A 12,521-nucleotide genomic window follows, 5' to 3' on the forward strand; every position below is an offset into this window, starting at 1 on the left:
CTACTACAATCCGATTCAACCTCCTAGGCCACCTTAAGGAAGTGGAATTAACACAACACAACCAATCTGACCTTATGCACATACCATAGAACCTACAGGAACCAACCAACCCTTCCAAGTGTTCAACCTTGCAACAACTTGACACTTCACTGCCCTAGAGCCTTAGTCGCTCCCATGACATGGGCATGCATGCAACTGGGGCCCTCTAGTCGCTCTCACAACATGGGCATGCAAGCGACTGGGGTATTTTTCAACTAGTTCTAAGCTTGCGACCTTGGATTTTGTGCCACTTTTTTAGGGCCAAGACTCAGGCCACTGCCCAGAACTCCATGAAACTTTCAGGAATGAAAAGTAACATCGAAACAATGATACAAATGAAAATACTTGAATAAAGTCTTGACTGGACCCCTACTAGCCATGACAGGCATTTGTCCAACATGTCACAAATATGAATTCTACAGGTCATAACAACAGATCTGAGCATATGGGTCTCATACTTATCTGAGAATTGCTAAGAAGCATTGATGCCTTATCACATTAGCTGCATTATCATCTATTAGGTCATATATTCATTGTACATTCATTTACAAATCAAAACATGATGAGAGGCATACATCATCACTGTCATAAAACATGCTCACAATTAGCATATAACCAATAGAAATAACAAGGATACATAAGCCATAAATGCCTCATATGAACGAGTACATTTTCTCATAAAATACCAAGGAGAAATAATTCTTAATAATGAATGCAAAAGCCAACCCAGTATGGGACTACCACATTCCACCCGACCATAGATTGGCTGAGCCAAGTCTCTCTTCAGCCAATCACCCCCGTGCCATATTCCAAGCATGAATGTGGGACTTATCACCAAAATCAACTAGGGCTTCCTGAGGCTACACCACCTCATCCTCAACAATAGAACCAAGCTTTACCACAATCCCCACTAGATCACTAGGTCATAAATAATAAACATACAATACCAAGCTTTACCACAATCCTCACCGAATCACTAAGCCAAAACAAGCATGAATGCCACTAGATCTCTCCAACTTCACCGTGATGAATTTCTCTGTCCCAACCTCTCGGCTTTACCATGCATCCCGCCATTACCAGTCAAGGGATTCCTAGGCCTACAAGTTCTCCACCCTCTGGGCTTTACCGTGTATCCCATCCTGGGATTCCTAGGCCTAATCAAGGGTAATCACCACTGAGCTTTAGTGTGTATCTCACCATTACCGGTCAAGGGATTCCTAGGCTCAATCGAGGTGTTCACATTCAGGCTTTATTGTGTATCCCATCTCAGGATTCCTCTCCTTGTGAATAATCCTGGGACTACCCCACTCAACTTCGAGTCCATCCAGCAATCTAGATTAACCACATAAAAAAGAATCCACCACACGATGGCTATCCGGAAATGGCAAGGCTAGGCTGAAAAACATTGTCACACTTGTCAAAACCCATGCCCATGATAACAAGAGAACCAATAACACACATGCGTAACCATGCATGTTAAATCTAGCAAGGAAATCACACATGCAAATCGATACCTGCAAATAATCCCATCGTAGCTGCTAGATCTTGCTCTTCCTTGCTTGATCTTGGCTTCCTCTTGCCTTCTTTGCCTTTCTTGATCCAATGTTGAAGTGCTCCAAGAAAACTCTAAGTGTCTAAGAGTGTGTGAGAGAGAGCTCCAAAACTGAACTAACCAAAAGCCATGAACTGATCCTCAAAAGCCTTTTTATTAATGTGGTCTATATTTTCTTCAATTTCCATTATTTTCCTCCTCACATGCAACCTGTGACCTTTCACCTTCCTTTTCTCCTAATTTCCAAATAAAATGCCAGAAATGCCATTTTGCCTTTCTAAAGCCTTTGCCAATTTCCTTAGCCATAATAATCGAAATGAACACCCACACAAAGATGTCTTGCTCAACATTCAATTTGGAATAAATGTCCCATTACCTTGGTCTTATTTTGCCTTTATTAACTTTTATTACATGAAAATTTCACCAAGATTGTTACAGGTAGCATCTGAAGGTAAGTGAGGTTTTATTTTGTTAGATCATGCAAAGGTTCAATTATGGGTATTAATTGGTGAAGGCTTGGTGAAGGAGGTTCGAACCTTTAGGAAACGAGATTTATTTCAAGAACAACTGTGATGTGTTGAAGGAAATAACTCTTAGATGAAAAATCATTTACTTATGTGTTTTAAATACCTTGTTCTTTGATCGATCTGGAAGGAACGCGATGGTAATGTTTATTTACATTTGAGTATGAATCAATCTGATGGGTAATTGAATGTTTGGTTTTGCATTATAAAATTTCAAAGGATAGTTCAATGGGGTTTGATACTTGGTTGTATATTCAATATTAATTTGAGTTGGAAATTGAAATTACGCCCACAACCACAAAACACCAATCATATGCATCTTCCAAGGCAAATTTGACTAGTTGGCATCACAGACTAGACAAAGAAGAAGGAAAGGCTCATGGGCTTCATAAGAAAGCTCAGAGCTTGCGGGAATCATTTAGAAAGTATAGGCATCATTTGTGCCAACAGAGTGTAGCCATATCAAGGGCATGAATGAAGAGTTGAAAAAAAGGCTTAGGCATTAGGTAGATCAAAACTAGTTGGTATCATGATTTCCTCAAACAATGAAGTTGAGACTTTAGCCCTCTTCAAAGTCCTCTTGCTCCTCAAATCTCAAGGGATCCACACGCTATCAATGGTGGGATACTCAATGGTGACTATAAGAGCAATTCATTATAAGTCCCTTCCTAGACAACCAAACCTAGCTCTCTTTGTACAATGAATCATTCAAAAAGTTTATGTTGTCCATAAGCTCAAAATTTTCCATGTCGCAAGGTGCTAATTTTCAATAGAAGACGGGCACGCCAATTTGGGCAGTGGACTTAGTGTTGGTTGTTGTAATTTAAATGTGGGGAGCTCCTTTCAGTTCCCTCAAAAATGTAGTCATAGTCTTGGTGGCATCTCCATGGTAAGAAAACCAAGATTGACACAACCATCATTTATGACCCAATTGAATTCCATTATTCCCTCCCTTATTCATTTTTCAAACTGATATGAGATGCATGGTGGTGTAGTTCGACATGTAGTATGAGTTAAATACAAGGGACGTCTGTCCTCTCCAATTATTTTTGAGGTCCTGGATTTTCTTTGTCTCGATTATGGATGCTTGATCTTGCAATAGGACATAATGTTGGATGAAAGACGAAGCCTTCTTCCTTTAGTTTTGCGTATGCATATTTATAATGTTTAATGTTTTGGTTTGGTATATTCCTTTTGATTATTTTATTCATGGTTCTTATTGTGCATTGCCACTATAAAAATTGGTGCTACATCCTTTGTGGGTTGGGTCATTGTGTTTGGGATGTGGGTAAAGTTCAATATAGATTCGATGGTGTGGGTTGGGTCATTGTGTTTGGGATGTGGGTAAAGTTCAATATAGATTCGATGGGAAAAGTGCTAGTGTGAATTTGAGCAAAAAAGTCAACAAAATAATGTAGCTTGAGATAATTGCACTGTTGACACAACAAGACATGTTGAAATAAGAGACTGGTAAAAGGAGGTTCAAGTATTTATGGATATTTAGCACAACAACAATCTAGAGGTCTTTGTTCAATCACAATATTTATAGCAACTAACGGGATGGATTGTGAGCATCTAGGTATTATAGAGCATGTGGTGAATTCTCTCTCTCTTTTATATTCTTCTCCTCTAGCATAGACACATTGAGTTTAAGAGAATTCATAATAAAGAACTAAGAAAGAACTAAAAAAGATAACTCTCCCAAAATTACAATTTGTAAAAATTAGAATTTTACAATTATAATAACAAAAAAAACATTTACGAAAACCAATCATAAAATTCTCAAATCTATAATTTTTTATTTTCATATTATATATATTTTTCATTTTCTATTTTTTTTTTACAATAATACAATTTCCTAAAACAAATTATAACAGATCACATCTTAAAACAAATAAACAATCATAAAATTCTCATATTTGTCATTTTTTATCTTAATATTATATATATATTTTTTCGTGGTCTATTTTTTTAGAATAATATAATTTCCTAATACAAATTATAATAAAACACATATTAAAACAAATTACAATAAACGAATATAATTTCTCAAAACAAATTATAATAAAACCATCTTAAAACAAATAAACAAATTACAATAGAAAAACATATCTTTATTTAAATAACCTTTATATCTCTATCACTTTTATATGTTGCATCTCCCACCTTCATAAACAAATCACTATAATTTCCCACAACATATTATAATAGAATCCACCTTAAAACAAATTAAACAAATTAGAATAGACAATCATATCTTTAAAGAACCTTTATTTCTGCATCACTTTATATGTTCATCTACAACCTTCATATTTTTCTATGGCTACTTGACATTGCTGCAACCCCTTTTTAATAGAGCGAATGCAACTTCGACCAACAGACGTTGAAAAGTATATTTCCATAAAACAAACACGCTTAGAATGTATGTAGATATGTCATTCCATCTCATCAGTTTTCCATTTTAACCTCGTCATTTTAAAATTTTGCCGGGCCAACAACCAGCACTGTCGGAACCTCAGACATTTTTTCTCAGAGATCTCTGCTTCTGAGACACATTCCTTCCTACTCTCCACGCTTAAATACGAATTGATCTTTGCATAGCGGACTGGATCACCGTCTTGGATAATGATTGAAGCGACCGCTAAATTCGTTGTTTCGAACCCCTACGTAAAATCTTTTTAATCATCGTTTGCGTTTATTAATCTCAGTTTCTCATGCGAAGACCTATTTTTCCGGTTCTATTTCTTTCCCTTCACTGAAGATTTAGCAACCTATTTTTCTAATTCTTTAGCTATTTTTTCATTGCACAATCCAGATTAACTTTCTAAATTTGCGATTCCGCCACTCAAATCCAGCGTGACAGTTGACAGTTTCTTTAAAATTTTTAGTTGAATTCTTAGAATTTGAATCAAATTTAGCAAAATCAATCGAAAACTCCAGTTCTCAATGCACAGGCCATGGAAATTCTGCCTCTGAACCGTGGGATTCTTGAAATCTTTAATTCTAACTCACAGTTGCCTACATAACGTGAAAGTTTCCGATATTAATCTCTGACATCGAAAATAAACGACTGAACCAGCCATTCGCCCTTAAATTCCCTCGTAATTGCTTCAGAATTGGAAAAAACGTCTCGAGAACTCGAAATCTTAGTCTGAACGGAGAAATCTGGTTTTATTACGGTGAAGTTCCGTTCAAATTCCCGTGTTAACAGAAAATCCTCCTTCGTATGGCCGATTTGTCCACTTCAAGGTCAAATTCATTATTATTTTAGTGTGAAACAAAATTACGTTCTTTATTTTCAAGCAATCAAGGGAACTGTTCATCATTGACCTCAGTTAGAATGTCATCTCCCACGCTCAAGAGGAAGCTTTTGTTAACGCGCCAGTTATGGGCTTCTTATAGTCGGAGGTCCCTCTTGGCTTTCTGCTGTTTTCTGTGTGGTACCCTAGGTACTATTGTGTCCATCTCTATTATGCGGGGACCGATTACAACATACAGGTGTTATACATCGGGTAATAAGCCGAATGATTTCAGTTCTGGCATTCAAACGAATTCCCTTCAGAATAGACCGAAGGTCTTAGGGTTTGTAGGAATACAAACTGGTTTCGGATCTGCAGAGAGGCGTAAAGCTTTGAGGGAAACTTGGCTGCCATCTGATCAACATGGACGGTTGAGGTAAGCTTTATACATGCAGTTCAAGCTACCACTTGTAATCAGTTGAAATTTATTCCACTGGAGATCCAATATTACAAAATGTTTTCCCATTTTTTAAAATCACAAGATATTGACACTTCACTAGAAACGATCGCAAATATCGTCTTGTTGAGTTCGATTATGTCCTTTTTAAAACAGCATTAAGCAACCCAATTTTTTTGCAGCAATCATATGATTATATTTAGACTATAATTTTCCTGCCAAAGAGAATTGCTGCCTTCCGATGGATTTGTATACTCAATGACCTTTAACATGTCAGTATTGTGCCATTGGTGCTATCAGCTGCTTAGCCTCCTCACTTGTGCTCTCTCTTTTTTTGGTTTTGCTGCTTGCGGCAACACCATGAATTTAGATTTCCTTGCTTAGGGCATTTTGAGGGCTTATTACATCATCTCACCAACTCATGATTTTCCGGATCTACATAGTTCCATCGTACTTGTTGTGCGCACCATCTTGGTTTCCTTAGTGTTTGCATATAAACCCAATGGTGGAGGAATTTTTCAGATGGCTGCACAAAGAAATCGAAGGGTTTATTGTAGAACTACTCAGCTGCATGCTTGACTGGAGACTTTCAGGCTCTTGAAGAAGATTCAGAGGCAGATTGATCAGTGCTTTGATTTCTATGGCCTTTAGAACTTTTCCTGCAAGCAATTCGAGGGGCTGCAACAGCTGTTAAAGAGTTGGCGTGAAGTCTAATGGTTGTTGGACCTCCAATATCAATTTCTGTTGGTTATTTAGATGACATGATGGTCCCCTTGCTTCGCTTAATGGATCTGCATTTATTTATGCCGGTGCCTACATCAATCATGAACGTTCCCATCTGATATGTACAAAGGTACTGTCATGATCTAGGACAGAGGAATGCACACAGCCCATAGATCTGACCCTGTATTTCATGCCTCTTTAAAGTTTTTCAGTTACTCTTTGTATCTTTTGTTTTCAATTATACTCCGTAAACAAATTTAGGCTGATTTAGGTCACCATTTCAAAACAACTACTCAGCTTAATAAATTTTATCTTCACTTGAAAAGTGCTTCAAAAAGGGTGCTGTTTCCAAAGCAAAATGCTAATGGGGTTTGTAAAATTAAACCTCTTAAGAAAACTATGATCTGTACTTCTTAAGTTACATGAATATATTGTGTAATGATGAAAAATGCTACGAGTAGGACTTCAAGTGAAAATACAAGCAAAATCTAAGTTGGGCCTTTTTCTGAGTAACTTTTGTCAATTGAGTCAACTATGGTCATAACTCTCCAGTCAATTGAGTTTCAGGGCTTTTGGAAATCAATGTGTGGTGTTCCATGTTTACTCTACTAGATCTATGTCCTTTGCAACTTGTACAACGACTAACCTAATTGTTGCAGGTGCCCATAATATTGTGCATAATTAGACTGTAGATATGCATCAATGTTGGATTGAGTGATAGGCATGGGGCTTTCTTGTTCAAAAGCCAAAATTAATTAAATATTAAACTGCTCAAAGGGTCCGTTTAGAACTCTTCTAGGTTGGACTCCACCATCTATACCCATTGACAACAAAGCATGTTAAGGAATCTCTTCTCCACAGAGCTGTCCAGCTATCTATTTGCTGTTTGTTTTGTAGAGATTGTTACACATAAACTGTGATGTGTTTAAGCTGTAATGGTACTACGTAGCTATTAAGGTCTCTTATAGATGGACTTAGGCTTCAATAAGTTATACTTGATTTAGTCGTAGATTTTTAACTGACTTACTCAGTCTCTGTTCCCCAGCAGTCAGATTTTTCCTAGGTTCTTGTGCATCACAGATGACTCTGGGTTTGAGTTGCAGCACCAGTTTGGCCTCTAAAATATGCTTTAGTCTTACAGAGTCAGATAGAGGTGCATGTACATGCCTTCCACAGAGGCTTTTTTTATGTTTAGCTTTTCCTATACTGAGAATTACTTTTCTGTTCTAGAGTTTGATTTTCCAGAATTATCATAAGTACTATATTTAGCAGCTGTCTTATTTAGAATTGGCACCTTGCATAGAAGAGCTCCAGGGCAGGGAGTGTTCTATCTTAGGGATCATTGCTTGCAGGAAGGGCACACTTCCCTAGGCAGGTCAGGGTTTGTACATTCTCAGTCTAGGTGCACTGCTGGTGTATTAAATTTTTTGTAACCTAGCCTTTCTTCTTGTATAAATAAAAGGCAAGGGTGGGAGTGATATATTCATTCTAGGTTGAGCTATTGTTGTGTAGTTTTATTTCTTTCAGTTAATTAAAAAGCAGGTGTCATTGAGTGCTGCAGGTTTTTTCTACCTTCTGTTGTTCATATTTCATCTATCATATAAACCAACATTTTTGATAGGTTTCAAGTTTCAAAGCTATTCAAGGTTTAGTTTTGTAGGTTTGCTTATCATATATTGAAATTTTAACATGCAGTCAGAGCCATGCTTCTGAGATCTTCCAGGAATTTGTAATGGATAGATCAGTTGTCCATGAGATGACATTGTTGAAGGATTTTAGTGGGGTTGATCTGCATAGTGCTGTGGTGATTGGAGTGCTGTATATGATTTCTTTTCAGGCTGATTTTTTTGTTTCAAGTGTGTTCAGGAGCTACAAGTATGATTAGTCTATGTCTCCAAAAGTGCGACCATCTAGAGAGTGCTTCCAACTTCACACTGTGGGAATGCAGTTGTAAATGCTATTGGAGGAGGTTGATTTTTGGAGCTCTATGGATAATGAGCATTGAGGATGTTACAACTCCTACAAATGCTGCACTATTGACCAAGCATAATAAAAAGCAAGCTAAGTTGAAGTCAATCATCCTTGATTCAGTGAAGGATCAGGAAGATAGCTAAGGAGTTGTATGATACTTTACTCACTTTGTATTAGGGTGTGAATGATAATGGCAAGATGCTATTGAACAAGAAGCTAACTGCGACATACATGAGTGATACAAACACAATGGCTGGGTTATGAAGATAAGCTAGCTTTGAAAATAGCATGTTGCTATTGGAGTGAAGGTGGAGAACGAGGAGTAGCTGTCCATTGCTTTGAATGGATTCTTCTCATCTTGGGATCCTTTCATTCGAGGAGTATATGCTTGTGAGAATATTCCCACTTTTGAGAAGGTTTGGGATGATTTCTTTAGGAATAGACTAGACTAGAAATTATTTCAACTAATATGGATGAGAATTGGAACGTAGCCCTCATAAGTTGATAAAAAGGCCCAGGAGAGGGTCAAAACAAAAAGGAGGATTCAAGTTTCTCAAAGTAGGGCAAGAAAAATTCACATGAAGTGCTCCAAGTGACACAACTTGGGTCATTATGCTTCTTAATATTCAGAGAAGAAGGGGAAGGGTAAGCAACAACAAAAGGAGTTTGTAGACGTGCAAAAGCTTTAGCCATAGTGGATGAATTAGCATGATCCAGATTGGATGATTATATTGTTTGTCATCCATCTTGATGCTTTAAGAGTGGAAAAAGTGGGGGAATCAAGTTAGAGGACCATTTTTATCGGTAGGACACAATTTGGTAAATTGGGGTCTGAAACCTTTCAAGAGCACTTTGAGGCATCAAATGATGTTTTGGAGGTAAAAATTTGTTGCTTAAGCGCAACACCTTTTTTTACTATTCTACACACAAATGCCTTTCCAATGGCGCAAGAATCACCTCTATTAGAGTTTGTATGCAAAATTTATGCCACTTGGAAGTTGACCTTCATGTTTTGAGTTTTTGACCACCATAATTTGAGAGGATGCTACGTTAGCCCCCATTATTCATGGAAAATGGGCTAGCCACATGATCATGATGAAGAAGACTCTAGAAGAGTCAATATTTTAACTTTAATTAAGAGTCAAACGTAACCACTAATAGGCTATCGGGTTGTGTTATAACTAGGTCACTAGGAGGAAAAGGGGTTCTATTCTATTCGAGTGCATTTTGTTCCATAGATGAGAAGAGTAGTTGAGAGTGGATACAGGGAGAGCAAATAGAGAGGAATTATGCACTATAGTAGCCCATGGGCCATAGGCCTCACTTCTTTGTACCTGCATCCATTTTCCATTCAGAGAAAGAGAGTAGAGTAGTCTCACCTTCTAGCTGAGTTTTCTCTCGAAAGGGTTTCCTAGGATATATTTTGTGTTATTTTGTGGTTTGAGTTTTATTTCGTCGTTTGCTATTTTCTACATAATTATAATTTCCAAGCATATGCAATAACAATAATGTATAGATCCAAAAATATAAGGGGAAATAAGCCCTCATAGTGTAGATTTTGGATTTTAAGTATAATATTATCAGATTTATTGTGACGAATTGTCTAATGTAATATCCACGACAATTTACAGATCATATTGGTGTCAGAGTAGGCTTCTTTGGGAATATTGTGGGGAGTTGTAAGGGATCTAGATCGACTAAGCCAAAAGTCACAAAACCATAGTCATGGTCGAAGAATATGTGAATAATCCTCATGATCTTGCAGAGGGGGGTTTGCACAGTTGGAAGCACTAGTCGCAAATATAAATTGTAATGCGAGCCTCCTCATGGTGGCCTTAACTAATAAGTTCGAGCTATTCGTGTTAAATTTCCTTGAAACTCTGCAACTGCTTAGATGAAACACTGAAAACAAGGCAAATGAAAACTGAAACCAAATTTACTTTCACCAAGATACATAGTCTCTTAACAAATTATAAACAACAAAAAATAATCGAGAGATAAAAACACATGCACACAAATTGACACACTTGTTTACCCAGGAAACATATTTTATTGATTGTTCTTGAGTAGTTGGATCTATTACAAGTCATGCTGCTTATTTCAGTTGACAATTTGTCTATGAGAACACACTTGTTCTCTTGCTGAATAGCCTTGAATTTCCCTGAGAACCTCTGATCCCTGCTCCACAATCCTTGCGTACTAGAACCCCATATATCCTTGTGCACTTCCTCCTATTTCCTAACACACAATTGGGCTACTATTTTCTAGTGCAAATCTCCTATTTCCTTGCGCACTTGTGGCCTCCTAAATCCTAGCGTACAAGTTCCTCAATTCTGTGCACACACACTCAAAGAATGATCTCACAAGAATAATGATGATCCTGTGCCTTCATCCTTCTTTTTATAGACATAATTTGAGCATGCAAGAAGAGCTAGTTCAATTTAGAAGTTCGATTGTGATTGCGAGTTAACTGAGAGTTCTACTTGTCCTCTCTCTAGTCAACACTTGGAGTCTTAACTTGTTCTATCTCCAATCAACACTAAAGACCAACTCATTCTAATTGAACTTGTAACTATTATTTTGTCTTGTATTCAAACTGAAGAAGACTCCACGTAACTGAAGCTCCAACACTACGCATGCAAACTTGATGATTATTCTAGTAAATTGGAAATAAACTAATCGTATCCAAAGTCTATCTCATGAACTTGCACTCATGCTAAAGAATGATAAATTCATTGTCTTCATTGGCTAAGATATAAGCCATAAGACCTTCACTTGCTACATTTTCAACACTCCATCTTAGTGAGGAAGGGATTTTGTACAACTCCCAAATTATCTTTGAAATAGATGAAATTGCTCCTTGGTGAAGATATCTGCTGTTTGCTCCTTTGTTGGAATGTACAGTAGCCTCACTATCCATTTCTGCACGCAATCACTAAGATGATGATACTTGATCTCGATATGCTTGGAGTGATCATGAAACATTGGATTCTCAGAGAGCTTAATGCAACTCTTATTGTGATAGTGCATCACTGTAGGCTCCATCCCTTGCCTGAAAAGTCCCACAAGCAACTTCCTCATCTAGGTAGCTTCACACATCTTGCAACCATGTACTCGACCTCTGCTAAATTGGGTGCAACTGATCTCTGCTTCCTACTTAATCAAGAAACAATTGTTGACCCAATGCTGAAGATGCAACTTGAAGTAGTCTTTCGATTTGTGGAGCTCCTTGCCCAATCTGCATCTGTGAAGCCCTCAAGCCTCACTTCATCAACTTGTCTGTACCATAATCCATAATTTGTTGTGCCTTTGAGATACTTCAAAACATGCTTCGCAACAACCTAGTGAACTCTAGTCAGATCCATCATGAATTGAATCAACTAGTTCACTGCAAAACAAATATTAGGTCGTGTGTTGACTAAGTGCATCAACAACTCGATGAGCTGCCTGTACATTGTAGGATTTACTTTCTCTGCTCTGATAACATCCACTGTCCTCTAGTTTGTGACTAGAGGCATGATCATGGGCTTGCAATCCTACATATGAGACCTCTTGAGAATCTCTGCAGTGTACTTCCCCTGTCCCAAGAATATTTCCTCATCACTTTACCATACCTCCAGCTTGAGGAAATAATGGATAAGTCCTGTATCCTTTATCTCAAACTCTCTTGCAAGATTTGCCTTGTCATCTTGGATCAAGGTGTCTGCTCTAGTCAATATAAGATCGTCAACATAGAGCACTAAAATGAGCGGAAGCCCTCCAACAGTGATGTAGTATAGGTTTGGCATTTGCCTCACTCTTAGTGAAGCCTTGTTCCTGAAGGTAGCTATCAATGTGAGTGTACCATGCTCTCAGAGCTTGCTTGAGCCCATAAAGGGCTCTCTTTAGCAAACAAACATGAGTGTCTTTGCAGAAGGTCTCAAACCCCTTTGTCTGCTCCATATAAATCTCTTCCTCAACCACTCCGTTGAGGAAGGTTGTCTTCTCGTCCATCTGGTGGATCTTCCACCCCATCT

At 37.8% G+C, this 12,521-nt stretch overlaps 1 protein-coding gene across 3 annotated transcripts in view; it reads left to right on the forward strand.

Annotated features, from left to right (window-relative positions):
- Positions 1–4,457: 4,457 nt before the first annotated feature.
- The window catches only part of LOC149161775 (putative beta-1,3-galactosyltransferase 12), a 129,405-nt gene continuing 121,341 nt past the window's right edge, over positions 4,458–12,521 (forward strand). Inside the window, exon 1 of one of the 3 annotated variants that reach the window (XR_016261889.1) lies at positions 4,458–5,790. Coding sequence is in view for 1 of the 3 variants with exons in the window: in XM_089437036.1 (XP_089293162.1) it covers positions 5,456–5,790 (335 nt within the window). In the remaining 2 variants the exon portion in view is untranslated. Of the gene's footprint in view, positions 5,791–5,889; positions 6,665–12,521 lie in introns of those variants that run through there. The other 2 variants (XM_089437036.1, XM_089437037.1) reach the window with 2 other exon arrangements.

This window comes from Pinus tabuliformis, chromosome 5_2 (genome assembly GCF_031772625.1).
Source record: "Pinus tabuliformis cultivar Carrire ecotype Pingquan chromosome 5_2, CPIR1, whole genome shotgun sequence".
NCBI lineage: Eukaryota > Viridiplantae > Streptophyta > Pinopsida > Pinales > Pinaceae > Pinus > Pinus tabuliformis.